The 18,590-nt window shown below is 46.5% G+C and overlaps 2 protein-coding genes across 3 annotated transcripts in view; both read left to right on the top strand.

Moving 5' to 3' along the window:
* The window catches only part of LOC306923432 (tetraspanin-18B-like), a 71,622-nt gene extending 56,054 nt beyond the window's left edge, over positions 1 to 15,568 (top strand). For both annotated transcript variants that reach the window (XM_079501527.1, XM_079501528.1), the window contains exons 4-9: positions 5,913 to 6,113; positions 7,988 to 8,062; positions 8,453 to 8,551; positions 8,730 to 8,879; positions 10,313 to 10,396; positions 12,609 to 15,568. In XM_079501527.1, the coding sequence (XP_079357653.1) occupies positions 5,913 to 6,113; positions 7,988 to 8,062; positions 8,453 to 8,551; positions 8,730 to 8,879; positions 10,313 to 10,396; positions 12,609 to 12,656 (657 nt within the window). In that variant the 3' untranslated portion in view covers positions 12,657 to 15,568. The remainder of the gene's footprint in view (positions 1 to 5,912; positions 6,114 to 7,987; positions 8,063 to 8,452; positions 8,552 to 8,729; positions 8,880 to 10,312; positions 10,397 to 12,608) is intronic.
* A 1,309-nt stretch (positions 15,569 to 16,877) lies between these two features.
* Positions 16,878 to 18,590, top strand: LOC306923881 (cysteine--tRNA ligase, mitochondrial-like; the record flags this gene model as incomplete). The annotated part of the gene is made up of 1 exon (XM_079502225.1): positions 16,878 to 18,590. The coding sequence occupies one exon, from the start codon at positions 16,878 to 16,880 to the stop codon at positions 18,588 to 18,590; it is 1,713 nt and encodes a 570-aa protein (XP_079358351.1).

The raw sequence follows: 18,590 nt of genomic DNA, 5'->3' as shown, positions 1-18,590 counted from the left end.
CGCGTCGCGTTGTGAGCTAGATCGGCTTGTAGATCGGCTATTTGTGAGCTTGTAGATCGGCTATTTTCAGCATGCAACCAATTGTAAAATGACTTATACTGGATCTCTTGTCCACTAGTCCCTTCCTAACATTTTAGTCTAGTTTTAGTCTAGATTTGTTGACGAAATTGTCAATATATTTAGTCTTAGTTTTAGTTATCATAGCTTCGTTTTCATTTAGTTTCCGTTTAGTTTTCGTCAGTGAAAAAAAGGTAGTCAACGAACATTTTTCGTCTTAGTTTTAGTCGACGAAATCAACACTGCTGTTGTGCTCCTGTTTTCTCCCACTGACTCACCTGCCAGTGAGGAGCCCCCACCGGGAGGACGTAGAGGGCACCTTCGTCCTATACTCTCTGCTGAGAGGCTCAGCCCCTAGGCCATAGGAGTAGGCGAGCATTCCAATTAGGACGAATCGATAGGGAATTGCAGGAGTCAACTCTTGATGAGATGAAAGTGAGGGATTAATGTGCAAGCTGCCATTCATTGGTCGGGAGTAGTGAGTGGGTGGAGTCTGTCTGAACGGTTCAGAGGCGGTATGATTGGATTTGGACACCTGTCTGTCAGACGTTTCTTCAGAAGAAAAGTTCTGATGTCAGATGGATTATGTTGAAGCATTTACATTCATTCACACACTGACAGCCATAGTCTGAAAACTCACCTCTTCAGACTCCATCATGGCCCGTAACACTAGGGCCATGATGGAGTCTGAAGAGGTGAGTTTTCTAGCCCTTTAGATAGAACGTTATGTAGACTTAGATAGCATTTTATACAGACTTATACAGACTTGCATTTTATGTAGTCATAGCACTTTATAGTATATATGTATAGTATAGTATGTATAGTTTATATGTATAGTTTCATTATATACCGTAGATATTCCACTGTTACGCTCTTAGCTTACGCATGTTTCATGATAACTACTTTTTATGTATTGCCATGCTTTTGTTTTTGCTCATTGTAAATCGCTCTGGATTAAGAGCAACAGACTCCATCTCCCAGGGGTCTAGCACATTGTAACAGGGACAGACGCCATCTCCCAGGGGTCTAGCGCATTGTAACGGGGATAGACTCCATCTCCCAGGGGTCTAGCGCATTGTAACGGGGACAGACTCCATCTCCCAGGGGTCTAGCGCATTGCAACGGGGACAGACTCCATCTCCCAGGGGTCTAGCGCATTGTAACGGGGACAGACTCCATCTCCCAGGGGTCTAGCGCATTGTAACAGGGACAGACACCATCTCCCAGGGGTCTAGCGCATTGTAACGGGGATAGACTCCATCTCCCAGGGGTCTAGCACATTGTAACAGGGACAGACTCCATCTCCCAGGGGTCTAGCACATTGTAACGGGGATAGACTCCATCTCCCAGGGGTCTAGCACATTGTAACGGGGACAGACTCCATCTCCCAGGGGTCTAGCGCAGTGTAACGGGGACAGACTCCATCTCCCAGGGGTCTAGCGCATTGTAACGGGGACAGCCACCATCTCCCAGGGGTCTAGCGCATTGTAACAGGGATAGACTCCATCTCCCAGGGGTCTAGCGCATTGTAACGGGGACAGACTCCATCTCCCAGGGGTCTAGCGCATTGTAACGGGGACAGACTCCATCTCCCAGGGGTCTAGCGCATTGTAACGGGGATAGACTCCTGCGTTGTAATAAGCCACTAAGCCACTCCAGACCTACTTATACTAGGAAAAGAAATTGGGATTTTCTTTCTCGAGTCGTGACCCATAGAAATTGGTCCATGATGAAACCATGAAACCATGGCACCCCAGGGTGCCACAGCACCCACTTTGAGAAAGCGTGATCAGAGTATAAATGAGGCGTGCTGTACGTGCTCAGCCTTCTCATCTCCTTCAATGAGATGCAAATGTGATTGTAATCGAATCCCCCTGTGATTGGATGGATTACGGAAGGTGTTGTGAGTGACAGCTGGCTTCATGAGTCCTGACCTGTCAGTCACGGCTAATCCAATGGGAGGGGAGGAGCTTGTGAACGGTGCAACCGAGCCACTGGGATTTGAACCGCCGTTGATCCAAAGGGGTTTTAACCTGAGCCTTTTAGACACAGTAAGGCAGTGGGAGGCTCAACTTTACTCGGGAACAAAACATTGTTTTATCTGCGTGCAAATATTTCACACTGGTGAGTCGTGACTCGTGACACACAAACAGGATTGTAACGGGAGTCCATTGTGTTTTTTAAAATGACCCTCCTCTCCTCTCCTCTCCTCTCCTCTCCTCTCCTCTCCTCTCCTCTCCTCTCCTCTCCTCTCCTCTCCTCTCCTCTCCTCTCCTCTCCCCTCCCCTCTCCTCTCTCCAATCTCATCTCCTATGTATATTCCACTTCATAGTGTAAAGGAGGGCAGCATGGTGTCAGTGCAGTGGGATTGGCTCTTATCTCTGCTGCTCCTAGAAGCTGCTTTCCTTAATCACATGGAAAGAGACCCTGCAGAGGAGGAGGAGGAGGAGGGGTGGTGGGGTGGGGTGGGTCGGCAGAGGATGAAGATGAGAGAGATGGAGAATGAGGGGGGGGGGGGGGGGGGGGGGGGTTCTCCTCAGCTCTCTGAAGTCATGTTTCAGGGTTGAATGCAGCGTATTACCTGAATTCATTACTGTTCTATACCCTCTTTTTACTATTGTTACTGTACTGTTTTAATTTACTGTTTACCATGTTACTGTACTGTTTACTGTAACAGTAATGAATCCATTACTGTTCTACCTGCCTTTCACTATTGTTACTGTACTTTATTTAAAATGTTTTATTCATTTTAATTCTCCTCCTTTTGTCCTCAAAAGTAGTGGAAACACACAAGTTGTGTTTTGACTATGTTTGAGCTTGTAGATATGCACATTTTACTACTTTATAAAAAACTAATAGTAATAAAAAACTAATACATATACTGTAATAGTTATTAATATTATGTATACTAGAACGGTGCACGTGGGGCCTCTACAGCGGTCCCCTTGGGGCCTCTACGGCGGTGCCCGTGGGGCCTCTACGGCGGTGCCCGTTGGAGCCTCTACAGCGGTGCCCGTGGGGCCTCTACAGCGGTGCCCGTGGGGCCTCTACAGCGGTGCCCGTGGGGCCTCTACAGCGGTGCCCATGTGGCCTATACAGCGGTGCCCATGGGGCCTCTACGGCGGTGCCCGTGGGGCCTCTACAGCGGTGCCCATGTGGCCTCTACAGCGGTGCCCGTGGGGCCTCTACAGCGGTGCCCATGTGGCCTCTACGGCGGTGCCCGTGGGGCCTCTACGGCGGTGCCCGTGGGGCCTCTACAGCGGTGCCCATGTGGCCTCTACGGCGGTGCCCGTGGGGCCTCTACGGCGGTGCCCGTGGGGCCTCTACAGCGGTGCCCGTGGGGCCTCTACAGCGGTGCCCATGTGGCCTCTACGGCGGTGCCCGTGGGGCCTCTACAGCGGTGCCCGTGGGGCCTCTACAGCGGTGCCCGTGTGGCCTCTACGGCGGTGCCCGTGGGGCCTCTACGGCGGTGCCCGTGGGGCCTCTACGGCGGTGCCCGTGGGGCCTCTACGGCGGTGCCCGTGGGGCCTCTACGGCGGTGCCCATGGGGCCTCTACAGCGGTGCCCGTGGGGCCTCTACAGCGGTGCCCGTGGGGCCTCTACAGCGGTGCCCGTGGGGCCTCTACAGCGGTGCCCGTGGGGCCTCTACAGCGGTGCCCGTGGGGCCTCTACAGCGGTGCCCGTGGGGCCTCTACAGCGGTGCCCGTGGGGCCTCTACAGCGGTGCCCGTGGGGCCTCTACAGCGGTGCCCGTGGGGCCTCTACAGCGGTGCCCGTGGGGCCTCTACGGCGGTGCCCGTGGGGCCTCTACGGCGGTGCCCGTGGGGCCTCTACAGCGGTGCCCGTGGGGCCTCTACAGCGGTGCCCGTGGGGCCTCTACAGCGGTGCCCGTGGGGCCTCTACAGCGGTGCCCGTGGGGCCTCTACAGCGGTGCCCGTGGGGCCTCTACAGCGGTGCCCGTGGGGCCTCTACAGCGGTGCCTGTTGGAGCCTCTACAGCGGTGCCCGTGGGGCCTCTACAGCGGTGCCCGTGGGGCCTCTACAGCGGTGCCCGTGGGGCCTCTACAGCGGTGCCCGTGGGGCCTCTACAGCGGTGCCCGTGGGGCCTCTACAGCGGTGCCCATGGGGCCTCTACAGCGGTGCCCGTGGGGCCTCTACAGCGGTGCCCGTGGGGCCTCTACAGCGGTGCCCGTGGGGCCTCTACAGCGGTGCCCGTGGGGCCTCTACAGCGGTGCCCGTGGGGCCTCTACAGCGGTGCCCGTGGGGCCTCTACAGTGGTGCCCGTGGGGCCTCTACAGCGGTGCCCGTGGGGCCTCTACAGCGGTGCCCGTGGGGCCTCTACAGTGGTGCCCGTGGGGCCTCTACAGCGGTGCCCATGGGGCCTCTACAGCGGTGCCCGTTGGGCACTGGCCTACTTGGAACGCGTATATCTATATTCTACGTCCGAGCATAGACATGGTAACGCCCCGCCTGCCGACACTGCCCGTCTAGCCCCCATGGTCTCACCAGACTGTCCTCCGAGACGCGAGGTTACTCCGTAACCAGAGGTTACTCCGTGGTGGGAAACAATACAGTATACCAGAGAATGGCAGCGTGGCACGCGCGACAGTAACTTTTATTTTTGTAGAAGAGACAAACTAGTATTGTTTATGCCGTTTATGCTTTGATTGGATGATTGATTGAACATGTACGTTGTATGCTTTCATTTGGGTGTGTTCTAATTAAAGTTTTAGTGTTGATTATCGTGTATTAATCTAATTATAGTAAACTAATACTATTATACTAAATAAAGATCAAGGGAAAAGAGATCTTTTTTACAGTACAATAATGTTTCAAGTTTACACTACAAAAATAAAAGTTACTGTTTGCGCGTGCCAAGCTGTCATTCTCTTGTATTATATCGTACTTGTATTATTTATTTATTTCCCACCAAGGAGTTTTTTTTTTAATATATATTTTTTAGGTTTTTTCCATTTTAAAATACAAGACATACATGACCACAAACAAAACATAGGAAATAAAACAAGAGACAAAACAAAACAAGCGGAAACAAAACAGAACAGACAATAACAAACCCCCCCTCACCCTCCCATGCCCCGGGGGAAAAGTTACTGAGTTTGAGTTTCATGCATTAAAGTAATTAAGTTAAATTAAATGCTAGCAATAGTGGAAGCAATGTAGAGAAAATAAAATATTTCTTTTTTAAATACATACACATAGCTTTTCCCACCAAGGAGTAACCTGGCATCAGACCATATCCAGCATATAGCTATCCACCTCGGAGGAAACTCTGGTAAGGCCGGCAGTTGTCGGTAGGGGCGTTACCATGCCTATGCTCGGACGTAGAATAGATATACGCACTTGGAACGATGCAAGTTGGAAATGCATGCCCCACCCCACAGTCTGTCTCCCTTTTATGCCCATATATGGAGTTCTTTGTAAGGCATTCCCAAATATGGAGTATATGCAGCCAGCTTGTGGAGTTCTGTGTCAGGCATGGCCAAATATGAAGTGTTGTGAGGTCAGAACAGGCCAGCTCCATATACAGTATGGACGCTGGGCAGGGGCCCAGTCCAGAGCCCGGGCAGAGGCCCTTTTGGGGCGGTTCTGGACAACCGTGGGTCCGCCCGACTCCACACCGGGCACTAGATCACACACACACACACACACACACACACACACACACACACACACACACACACACACACACATACAGTACATTACAGACAGAGACTTTGTGCATTTATAGATAGATAGATACCGTAGGCCTATATATATTACTATTGTGTTGTGATTGTAAATTGTATATATATAATAGTATAATATTCTCTCTCTTTCTCTCTCTCTCTGTCTCCAGCTGGGGGGGTCCTTCCTCCTGGGGGTGGGCGTGTGGGTGCTGGTGGACCCCACGGACATCAGGGGCGTAGTCATGGTGACGGGCCACCCGCTGCTCTCCATGGGGGTGTACATCGTCCTGGGGCTGGGAGGGATGCTCTTCCTCCTGGGCTTCTTGGGCTGCTGCGGAGCCATCCGAGAAAACAAGTGTCTGCTCCTCTTTGTGAGTTCTGTCTGTCTGTCTGTCTGTCTGTCTGTCTGTCTGTCTGTCCAACATTTACTCATCTACAACTCAAATACAATTAATTAATATATAATAGTTTTGAAACGGCTGACATAGAATGGAATAATATCCTATAGATTCCTGGACAGTGGAAGTTATACAAATATAAATATGTAACGTTGCAGGACTCGCGAGGCTCACACCGTTACTGACTGGAGCTCAGCACCAAACCCTGACACACAAACACTGTTCGGGGGTCATGCCATGGCAAGACTCACACCAGGGGGCCATGTTGCAAACCCGGTCATGCCATGGCAAGACTCACACCAGGGGGCCATGTTGCAAACCCGGTCATGCCATGGCAAGACTCACACCAGGGGGCCATGTTGCAAACCCGGTCATGCCATGGCAAGACTCACACCAGGGGGCCATGTTGCAAACCCGGTCATGCCATGGCAAGAGTCACACCCGGGGGCCATGTTGCAAACCCAGGGGCTCCCAGGGGGGCACCAAACTTGGCACAAACACTGTTGAAGATGTCTGGCGTGAGAATAATCGCACCAAAACAATTAATAAATCAGGGCCTGTGTCCACTGTGAATGCCTTTTTGAGTCTCTGCCATGTATTTCTACAGCAGCTGAAAGAGAGATGAAGCAGGGAACACCCCCCCCCCCCCCCCCCCCCAACCACCCCCCTTTTGGCTTGGTACTTAGTCTTACTCTTTTTCCCCCCCTGTACACCAAGCCTCTTTGCCTATCTACAAGCTCACAACACGCGTTGAGAGCTTGTAGATTGGCTATTTTTGGCTAACCCTAAGAAAAGGGATGCTAGGGTTCAAGTGGTTATGTAAAATTAAGAAAAATAAAGTCCCTATCACACAAAGATTTGGCGGCCCCCCCTGCAGTATCTGTGCGGACCCCCTGTTGAAGACCCCTGTTCTATGGTAAAGATCCGCTGCATGGTGCGCTCTTCTTCCCAGCGCCCGAGCATCGCGCTCCCAAAGCCCAGCATTTTTTTATTTTTTTATTTATGGTGCTGCGTCCAGGGCACTTTAAAGGAGAACGTCGTGCTAGAAGGCTTTATCACCTTTAGTTGCAGTTGTTTAGTCCTCATAAAAGTGGTCCAGTTATTTTGTGAAAAAATTCCCCTACCCCACCATAAGCCCTCAATGGGGCGCTGGGTTTTAGTGCTAATTCGCTTATTTCCATCGCTCGAAAATCCATCTTCATAATGTCAACAGTATGTGTAGCTTCACATTTTACTCTTTACGGCTTTACGGCTGAAACACAGCAACGCCGTTACTAGTAAAATGTGAAACTACACATAAATGGTAAATGGTGCATTTATATAGCGCCTTTATCCAAGGCGCTTTACATAGATTGTGCATTACATTCACCCATTCACACACACATTCATACACCGATTGCGGCGGAAGCCATGCAAGGCACCAACCAGCACATCGGGAGCAATTTGGGGTTCAGTGTCTTGCCCAAGGACACTTCGACATGTAGACAGGAGGAGCCGGGATTCGAACCGCCGACCCATGGATCATTGGACGTTAAATAACACAAGAGTTCATAATGTCATAATGTTCATAATGTCAACAGTAGGGCGACTGTGGCTCAAGAGGTAGAGCAGGTCTCTACCTCTTGAGCCACAGTCGCCCTACTGTTGACATTATGAACATTATGACATTATGAACTCTTGTGTTATTTAATGATGGGTGATAATCAGTGATTTATGGATTTGCACACTTCAGCTACTCTCTCTCATGTAGTTGTTTATGCTCATGTTGTTCTCTCTTGTATATATTTTTTTTCATGTTCTCTATCTTTTGTAGTTTGTATGTTCATTTTGGTCTCTCTCTCTTGTAGTTCTTTATGCTCATCCTGTTCATCTTCTTGGCTGAACTCGCCGCGGCAATCCTCGCCTTCCTCTTCCGGGAACACGTAAGTCTGACCACACCTCCTCTGACCCAGCTTGACCAATCGGCTCCTCGTGACCACATAAAGAAAGGGGAGTGTTGTTATATGTGGAAAAAACAACAATAAAAAAATTAAAATGTTATTGGTTGATTGCAGTTGACAAGAGATACTAATCTGAACTGTCATTGGTTGATTGTAGCTGACAAGAGATACTAATCTTAACTCATTGGCTGGCTGCATTCTCTAATCAAAATGTCTAACAATCTAATCTGTGATTGGTTGACAGTTGACCAGGGATTCATTTTAATCTAATATGCGATTGGTTGATAACAACCTGGGAGAATTCTAATCTAACGTGTGATTGGTTGATAATAACCTGGGAGTATTCTAATCTAACGTGTGATTGGTTGACAGCTGACCAGGCAGTACTTCACTAAGGAGCTGAAGAGACATTATCAAGGATACAACGAATCTGACGTGTTTACATCCACCTGGAACGCTGTCATGACAACCGTAAGATGTTCTATACTGTAGATCTACACACCCATGCGCACACACACACACACACACACACACACACACACACACACACACACACACACACACACACACACACACACACACACACACACACACACACAATAATATTTATCCTCTCCTCTATCTCTCCTCTTTCCTCTCCTCTCCTCAGTTTGACTGCTGTGGAGTCAACAGTCCTGAGGACTTTAAGGACAGTCTCTTCAGACACCTCAACCACAACGAGCTCCTCCCCGCGGCCTGCTGTCACCGTGCCAACGGAGAGCTGGCCAACCAGTGCTTATCAGGAAATATGATGTTCAAGGTAAGGTGTAACCCCCCCCCCTGCCATAATGAGTGCAGCAGACAGTAAGGTGACAGTTGGGTGACACTCTCAGTTTGACGTGCGGGGGACTCTGGCTGACTCCATGGCTGATTAGTGCATCTCCACGTTCAGCTGTCGTGGGTGTGTGTGTGTGGGTGTGGGTGTGTGGGTCTGTGTGGTGTGTGTGTTACACCTGGCGTTTCTATTCAGCTTTCTTAAACAACTGTCTGTCTGTCTGTCTGTCTGTCTGTCCTCAATAAAATATAACTGTCTTCCAGCATAAGGTGCTTTACATAGATTGTGCATTACATTCACCCATTCATACACACATTCATGCATCGATGACCATGCAAGGCACCAACCTGCACATCGGGAGCAATTAAGGTTTCAGCATCTTGCTCAAGGACACTTCAACACGGGAGAGCCTGGGTTTTAACTGGGAACCCATGCCTTTCCCATCCGGCCACTCTACCCCTGAGCCACCGCCACCCCAATGTCTAAATGAAATACTATAACAGCATATGGACGGGTATGCTTCTCTATGAAGGGCTAGCATGGGACCAATACCATTCGGTCGGAGCTTTACGTCATCTGGTGGCCGGAACCGAGGACTGGAACCTAGTTTAAAATTGGTTTAAAATGTATACAATCATTTTGTTTCTTTACTACTCGTAGTGTGACCAGCGAGAATAAACTAATTGATTTGCATTATGCTGGGGAACTAAAACTGCAACGCCAACTGGAAGACACCACCGGAACCACAATGTTGTTGTTGTTGTTTGTTTTCTAAACCGGATCACATGGCTAGCAGGCTTTCCTCCGCAGTGGAAAGTCTGGTGAAGCGAGGGTTAAATGAAGGGCAGAACAAACCAGTTCCACCTGACCTGGGAAAGATGTCTTCACAGTTGTTTCTATTGTGTGGATAAAAACATACTTCCTCCTTTTTTTGTGGTCGTTTCTGACTTTCCTTTTTTCTGTAGTGTTTTTTCTGTAGTTTTTTTTCTGTTTGTTATTGTAGGAACCTGTTTTATTTGTTTCCCCCTCTATCTATGTTGTTATCTTGTGTTGCCCTGTCCTTTGGGCTGTTGGTTTACTAGTCATTGGTTAGACCAGTCATTAGTCCTACAACTACAACCTATCTCAAACCCTCACCCTAACCCTAACCTCCCACGGGGCAGCACACCTAAACCTAACCTTAACCCATGTCTAACCAATGACTAGTCTAAACTAAGTATGCACCCCCAAAGGACATATATATATGTGTACATATATATATATGTATGTATGTGTGTGTATATATATATATATCACACACACACACACACACACACACACACACACACACACACACACACACACACACACACACACACACACACACACACACACACACATAAATAACTAAATAAAATAATTAAATATTGTTCCCACAGGGTTGCTACTCTGCGGTGGTGGATTACTTTGAGCTCTACATCTACGTGGCCGGAGCTCTGGCCATCGTGGTGCTGACTATAGAGGTGCGTAAGCCCATCCACATGTCCTACAGATCTAATGGGTACATTAATGTGTTAAACATATATATTTTAACTCAAAACATTGCGGTGTTGGAACCTATTGAGGTACGCAAACCCATCCAAATGGTTTGTTAGATCTATATATACATCTACTGTATGTTAGAGGTATGTGAACATGTTAAAACATGTCTACTTCTTATCTCATCATCAAGTAGCACGAGCATAAGTAAGGGGGTTGCACTTTTTTTGGGTTGTACAATATCTCCATCTAGTGGTGAGAGTTGGTGTTACAGGACACTTTTCAGTGTGTTTAGACAGGTGAAAGTGTAAGAAAATAGAGAATAATATCTTTGGTTGAACCATTTTCCATTAGAAAGGGGTGGGGGGGGGGGGGGTGTGGGGGTCACCAAATTATTTCCCGGGGTCCCCAGATGATTAGCATAATGTGCAACATTGTTTTCTCACTCAACAGTAAACAAACCAACCAACATACAGTATAAATGCATACTGGCTATCTGCACTTTTCTAAAGTTACAATTGAATGGCTTTTAAGACCTTTTTAATACCAAATTGTCAAATATTACGTAAGAAAGATGCTAACATTGTGAAAATAGCCGAACTACAAGCTTGTAGTTTGTAGCTGTAATGCCTACAATTACGGTTGTCCGGATCCGATCATGTGATCGGAAATCGGGGGTGATAACGTCATTTTCAAATGATCGGATTCGGATCGGGAGAAAAGAAACCCTGATCGGCATATCCCTAGTATCAATATTATATCCATATATATCATGATATTAGACTGGACATTGTCTGTGTCTGTCTTTTGGATATTGTACTATTGTGATATGGCATAAGTGTTCAATGAAAGTCGCATCTGGAAAAATCCGAATTGGAAAATTGGAACGGGAGCAAAAGAACGTGATCAGGACATACCAAATTCCTACAATTCCATGTAGGCTACAGTACATGTCAGGGTAATGTGTCCCCAGTTCAAAGTGTATTAGCGGGGGTCTGAAAGGCTTGGGAACCCTTGCTTTAGACTGCTAAAAGATGGAATGCATTACACTTTTTATATCAATACTGGTGCCTCCTCTGTGATAAACGTATCATATCGTCTTTGTCGGGTGGAAACCTCTATGTCCAAAAATGTTACTTCAAATAAAAACAATATCAAAAGTAGCAGATCTACAAGCTCAGAATGCATTGCTTCGCAAGCTTACTTGCTTTTGTATGATGCTGTGCAGGGACGGATTAACCCACACGAGGGCCCCTGGGCCGGTAATTGTTGCAGGGACCCCATAGGGCGCGTGTGCATTTTTGTGTTTTTCCGTGTTTTTATCATCGTTTTGACCTAAATTTGACAAAATCAATGACAAATGAAGGGCCCCAGGAGCCCTTTTCAGGTCGTCAAACCCAGTACCGTGCAGTCCAATTTCCCTGAAGGGCCCCTGAGAGCCAAGGGCCCCTGGGCCACGGCCCCACTGGCCCAATGGCTAATTTGTCCCTGATGCTGTGTGATCAAGTAGGGCATTAAAAACAGTTAAAATACGGACATAAGAGGTTTCTGCCGCACAGTAACGATAAGGATAAATCAGATTCTATTATGTTTGATACAATAACACATTCATGGTCTTATCTCTCCACAGCTGTTATAATAATAACTAGGCATGTAACGATTCACTCAACTCACGATACGATTCGTATCACGATATGAGGTTCACGATACGATTTTTCACGATATATAAAATATATATTTTAAAGAGAAATTACCGTTTTTTCAATTTTATATAATTTATCTTCCCCCCTGAGATTTTTTATTTAACTACATTGCAAAAGAAGTAGCATTACTTTTGACAGTGCAGAAACATAATTGCCTTCCTTGATGAGCATCAACGACCATCATCACCTGGGCACAGTCACAGACACACACAGCTCCCCTCTACAGTGCTCTACTACTGAAAGTGACTATCATTTCTCTCCAAAAGCACTTGAATATGATGGAATATGACTAAAGCTCACATTTCACATCACACACTAACATCACACACTAATAAAATATTGTTTTATTTCAATGAATCGATTCATATCGTCGGGATAAATATCGATATATATCGATATACGATATATCGTTACATGCCTAATAATAACACATTCATGGTCTCTCTCTCCACAGCTGTTGTAATAATAACACATTCATGGTCTCTCTCCACAGCTGTTCGCCATGGTCTTCGCCATGTGTCTGTTCAGAGGCATCCAGTAGGAGCCATTTGGGCTTTTCTTTTCTTTACTTTTTTAAGGGAATTCAGGAGCAAAAAAAAACTAAAGAAGAAAACACTTGTAAATTACTTGCTCTCTTTTTATATCAGCTGAACGGTGAAAAATCAACAAGAAAAAACAATACAAACTGTACTTCACAGCGGGACTTCTGAAGTGCAAAGACAAAAAAACCCATCAACACACACTTTGAAGTTGAACGTGTTTTTAAAAACATAAACACGCACTTTGAAGTTGAACGTGTTTTTAAAAACAAACACACACTTTGAGTTGAACATGTGCATTGCTTCTTGACAAGAACTGATCTACAAGCTATCAGTTTTTTTATTCGTATGTTTTAATTTTGCATGTTTTGTTTTTAGTTTCCAGGTGAGCTTGTAGATCACATATTGTTGGCAAGCTATGCCTGCCGTGCTACATTAGTGAATGTAGCAGTAAATTAGGCATAAGAGATGGTGTGAGTTGATGTAAAATGAAAAAATTGTGCCAAATGGAGTGAGTTACAAATGTAACTACAATTCTATGATTTTTTTTAAATATTCTATGAAACTAGTCTCTCCAGCCAGACAACTTATTCCCTCATAGTGTGTTACTACACCCCCTGCTGCATAGCGTCTGTAACTACACCTTCTGAAAGTCCAGAATGGACAGACGCTGTCATCTGTTCACCATTTTAATTCAAGATGATATATTTCAAAATATATCTTGGAATTTCCATTTATGCTAAGCATCTAGCTACGAATATGGGCTTTGACTAATTTGGGACAAACTTAGCCGACTGCAAAGACTAAGCGGAAAAGGGGGAGAGATGAGACAAGCGCGCCGTTTCTTAGCATTTTCAGTGCTATTAAATGGCCATGTAACGACTGTAACGTACAACATGTAACGACTGCATGACGGACGCATTTGGAACTGTTTGACTAAACAGTTTGGCTCCAGAGACTAAGGGAATGTGTCCACTAAGAGTTTCTTTTAAAAAAAATTATGCTTGCTGAGAGCTGAAATATTTTCAACCCAGTGGCGTTTTCAGACGAGCACCTTGGCGTTTTCAGACGAGCGTCTTGGTGTTTTCAGACGAGCGCCTTGGTGTTTTCAGACGAGCGCCTTGGCGTGTTCAGACGAGCGCCTTGGCGTGTTCAGACGAGCGCCTTGGCGTGTTCAGACGAGCGCCTTGGCGTGTTCAGACGAGCGCCTTGGCGTGTTCAGACGAGCGCCTTGGCGTTTTCAGACGAGCGCCATGGCGTTTTCAGCCGGGAAAGAAAAAATAACTCCCCGCTGGACACGGACCCTACATGGAGTAGTTATGAACGTAACGATGGTTCTATGAATTCTTTGTGATAGCTAGAGACAGTGGATGTTTGTTTGGTCAGGTGCTGGTTTGCAACCTGGGGTCCACATAGATCCTTAAAAAGGCTCTGTAAATTAAACACTGAGGATTTTACAGTGTAGATTGGGGTCGAGAAGAAAAAAAATCACTGATCTAATAAGCAACATTCTCTGGTAGTCGGAAAGAATTAAACGTGGAAGCAGATCAAAGCTGGACCAGGTGAGGTCTAAACCGGACCAGTTTTAGTTTTAGGCCAGATGTAAATGGTGTAAATTAAAGCCGCATTCACACTGGCAGCTACAAACATATACAAAGCTAGAAAGCGCAGCCTATCTGTCACTGTTGAAGTCTTGAACAAAACGCCTGTTGGTAGTCAAGCATGCATCAGAGTCAGATCAGCGACAGAAATATAAAGGAAGATATCAAGCCTTGGGGTTGAAAAGAATACAGAATTGGCTTGTGTGATGGTAAGTCGAATGGGTTAAAACTAACACTTGGTGGTTTAGTAGCAGCAGTTGGAGCCAGCTCAACTTGGATTGTAGCTTTGTATCTTCATGTCGCTGGCTTCCATTGAAAAATAATGGTAGCCTGTAGCTTTATCTTCATGTTGCTGGCTTCCATTGAAAATGAATGGTAGCCTTTAGCTTTGTATCTTCATGTCGCTGGCTTCCATTGAAAAAGAATGGTAGCCTGTAGCTTTATCTTCATGTTGCTGGCTTCCATTGAAAATGAATGGTAGCCTTTAGCTTTGTATCTTCATGTCGCTGGCTTCCATTGAAAAAGAATGGTAGCCTGTAGCTTTGTATCTTCATGTCGCTGGCTTCCATTGAAGATGAATGGTAGCCTGTAGCTTTGTAGCTGGCAGTGTGAACGCAACATAAAGCGTGTGAATCGGACCAGGTGTAGAGGGTATAAAAGGGTGGCAGCATGAGGACCGCCTGACGCCTGGACAGAAGGCACTGCACTGACTTTTGGATGAAGAATATTTATACTGAAAAATGATTTATTGTGTTATCATGCATAAAATATAATAAAACAAACGTTTTATTATATTATTATAAATGTAACATAATAAAACTTAAATGTATTATTGCTTTGAACTGTATGAAAAAAGTGTTTTTTTGGTGAAACTTTGGCTGTCCCCCCCGTCCCATACTGACATCATACCCCCCGCCCACCTTTCTTTAATGCTGTATTATAAACGCTGTGTGTGTGTGTGTGTGTGTGTGTGTGTGTGTGTGTGTGTGTGTGTGTGTGTGTGTGTGTGTGTGTGTGTGTGTGTGTGTGTGTGTGTGTGTGTGTGTGTGTGTGTGTGTGTGTGTGTGTGTGTGTGTGTGTGTGTGTGTGTGTGTGTGTGTGTGTTGTACATAACATTCTAGTGTGAAAAGTGTGTGCGCGCGTGTGTATGTGTGAAATTGAATTTTCTTTTTTCTATTGCTGTGGTTTATTGTGGTTCATCCGTCATGTACACAACATGTGACTCTGTGGTTGTTAGCAGGTGGAATGTTTGTGTTTGACTTTGTAGTAGATTATTGAAAAGTTAAAGGACATAAAATGGCATTAAATCTAAATACATATTCTCTTGTCTTTTATTGCACTTTTATTTGTTTTCTTCATTATGCAACATTGTGTCTGTATCATGTATGTGTGTCTGTCTGTCCGAGCGGACAGCTGAAACACCTCGCTAATACCACTGGATGGCACTGTTGAGCAGTGACACACACACACACACACACACACACACACACACACACACACACACACACACACACAGGCCAGGGAGGAGTACAGTACAGTACGGAGTAGTACAGTAGGAATACGGAGTAGTACAGTACTGTACAGTATGGAGTACAGTACAGTACGGAGTACAGTACAGTACAGACTGGAGTACTACAGTACAGTACGGAGTAGTACAGTACAGTACGGAGTAGTACAGTACAGCACGGAGTAGTACAGTACAATACGGAACAGCACAGTACAGTACGGAGTAGTACAGTACAGTACGGACTTGTACAGTCGGTGTGGACGTCCCCATGCCCCGTCCGTGTGAAATGTAATGGGTGGTCAGATCTCCTGAAATTAAGGGACTAGAGACACTGGGTGTACTGTGTTGGGGGGGGGGATTTCAAAAGTATTCATTCGTTATTTATGAACACAGCCTTGAGTCGGTGGGATACAAAAGCCTCTGCCCAGGCTCTGGACAGGGCCCACATTTTCCAATCGATCACACCTGATCACCCCTAGATATCCATATATGGAGCTGGCCTAGCTGTTCTGACATCACAATGCTGTTCTGACATCTGCATAGAGTCCATATTTGGGCATGCCTGACAAATAAATCTATAATATGGGCATAAAAGGGACACAGACATAATAACTGGGTGGGACATTTGTTTCCAACTTGGATCATTGGAAGTAGGCCTGCACTGTTGGTAGAATCACAAATAGCAACCTAAACTCCATATTTGGTGAATATTCTAGATCTGCAAGATCTCCATATGGTGATTATCCAAGTCTACATAATACGCAGAACTGATTTGTTTGTGCCTGATGTCATGGCGACCTATTGAGGTTAGACACACTCCATGTATGGTCATAGTGACATGTGTGTGTGTGATGTCATGGTCCGACTCGCGCATTCCTAACCCTAACTGCCCGTGAAAGCCACATAGTCAGAGTAATAGGATGTCAGAGTTATGGGCAGTCCCCTCAGCTAGCTACAACGCTAGTTGTTTTAACCAATCAGAATGTCTGTAAGTAAGGTTGCTACTTGAATAAACATCATCTTTCAGTATTAGAGCACTTTTATATCGATGTCAAGAAGTGGAATTGTCGCGTTCGAAGATAGACTACAAGATAGACGGTTAACGCCAAAAAACAATGTGGCCCATAGGCAGATTATCAGTGTGTATATTGCAAACAGTCTATCAGTTTTCAGTCAGAGTCCTTTGCAGAACAGAATGCACAGGTGCTGCGTGTAAACAATGGAGTCCACCCACTGGATTCAACACAGGTCTGAAGACCTACAACAGCCTCACCAAGCAGAAAGAACCACTCATACTGGCACGGGAAGGAGTAGCTACCTGGTACAGCTGTGGACCCACTGTTTATGACCACGCACATCTCGGTCATGCAAGCTCTTATGTCAGATTTGACATCCTGCAGAGGATATTGTCCAGGTTGTTTGGAATCACTGTGGTCCATGCCATGGCCATCACTGATATAGATGATAAGATCATCAACCGAAGTTCTGAGGAAAATATATCACCAACAACCCTTGCGCGGATGTATGAGGAGGAGTTCAAAAAGGATATGTTGTCATTAAATGTGCTTCCTCCTGCAGTGTACCTGAGAGTCACTGAGAACATTCCTCAGATTGTGGCATTTATTGAGCGCATCATAAAAAATGGACATGCTTATGTCGTTAAAAATGGGGATGTGTATTTTGACATCCAGTCTATTGGAGATCGTTATGGTACATTTGTGAGTGCCATTGAACCACGGCGTGAGCCAGGTGACACAGATAAACCAAGTGACACAGATAAACGTGACGTGCGGGACTTTGCTCTGTGGAAGAGCTCCAAACCACAGGAACCCCACTGGGAGTCTCCCTGGGGCAAAGGGCGACCCGGCTGGCACATTGAATGCTCCACCATCGCTAGTTCTGTGTTTGGGAGCCAGCTGGACATCCATTCAGGAGGCATCGACCTGGCCTTCCCCCACCATGAGAACGAGATCGCCCAGAGCGAGGCCTACCATCAGTGTGGGCGGTGGGGGAATTACTTCCTGCACTCCGGACACCTGCATTTAAAAGGCAGTGCTGAGAAAATGTCAAAATCCTTAAAGAACTATATTACTATAAAGGATTTCCTTGAGTCCTATACTGCCAATGAATTCCGGATGTTTTGCCTCATGAGAAAATACAGATCAGCCATAGACTACAGTGATGCCAGCATGAATGAGGCACAATGCTCCCTGGAGACTGTGGTCAACTTCATCCACAGTGCCCAGGCCTACATGAGGGCTGTGTTACACTGTCCGCCAATACAAGAGGAACTTATGTGGGAGGGGTTGGCTGCAACCAAAACGAGTGTTCTAGCAGCCTTGGCAGATGATTTTGATACACCGAGTGCCATTAATGCCGTTATGAATCTGGTTTACCGCGGCAACTTCCAACTTCGACCCGTTACAAAGCTTGAGGGACCGCCGGTGCGAAGAAGCCCGGCTGTGTTTGGGGCCATTATCTCCTACATCCAAGAACTCTTTGAGCAGCTCGGAATCGATCTGCTGAACAGAAAGGAGGGCATCGTCGTGGATTCCTCTGGAACCACTCTGAACAATGTGGTGGAGCAGCTAGCCCGTTTCCGGGGCCACGTGCGAGCCTTCGCCCTGACCCCCCAGGAGGTCAGTTCTACTGGAAGCACCGGACCCCAACCCTTATACCCAGATAGGATTCCCCTTCTTAAAGCATGTGATACACTGAGGAAGGACCTGGCACCTCTGAGCATTATTATACAGGACAGAGGACCCAACTCTACTTGGGAAATATCACAGACAAGACAGCAGACCACCACAGACAAAAACACAAGGTAG

The sequence above is a fragment of the Electrona antarctica genome (assembly GCF_951216825.1).
Source record: "Electrona antarctica genome assembly, chromosome: 5".
Classification (NCBI taxonomy): Eukaryota; Metazoa; Chordata; class Actinopteri; order Myctophiformes; family Myctophidae; genus Electrona; species Electrona antarctica.
The sequence above is the reverse complement of the archived record's forward strand: the minus strand, read 5'-3'. Positions and strand labels throughout refer to the sequence as shown.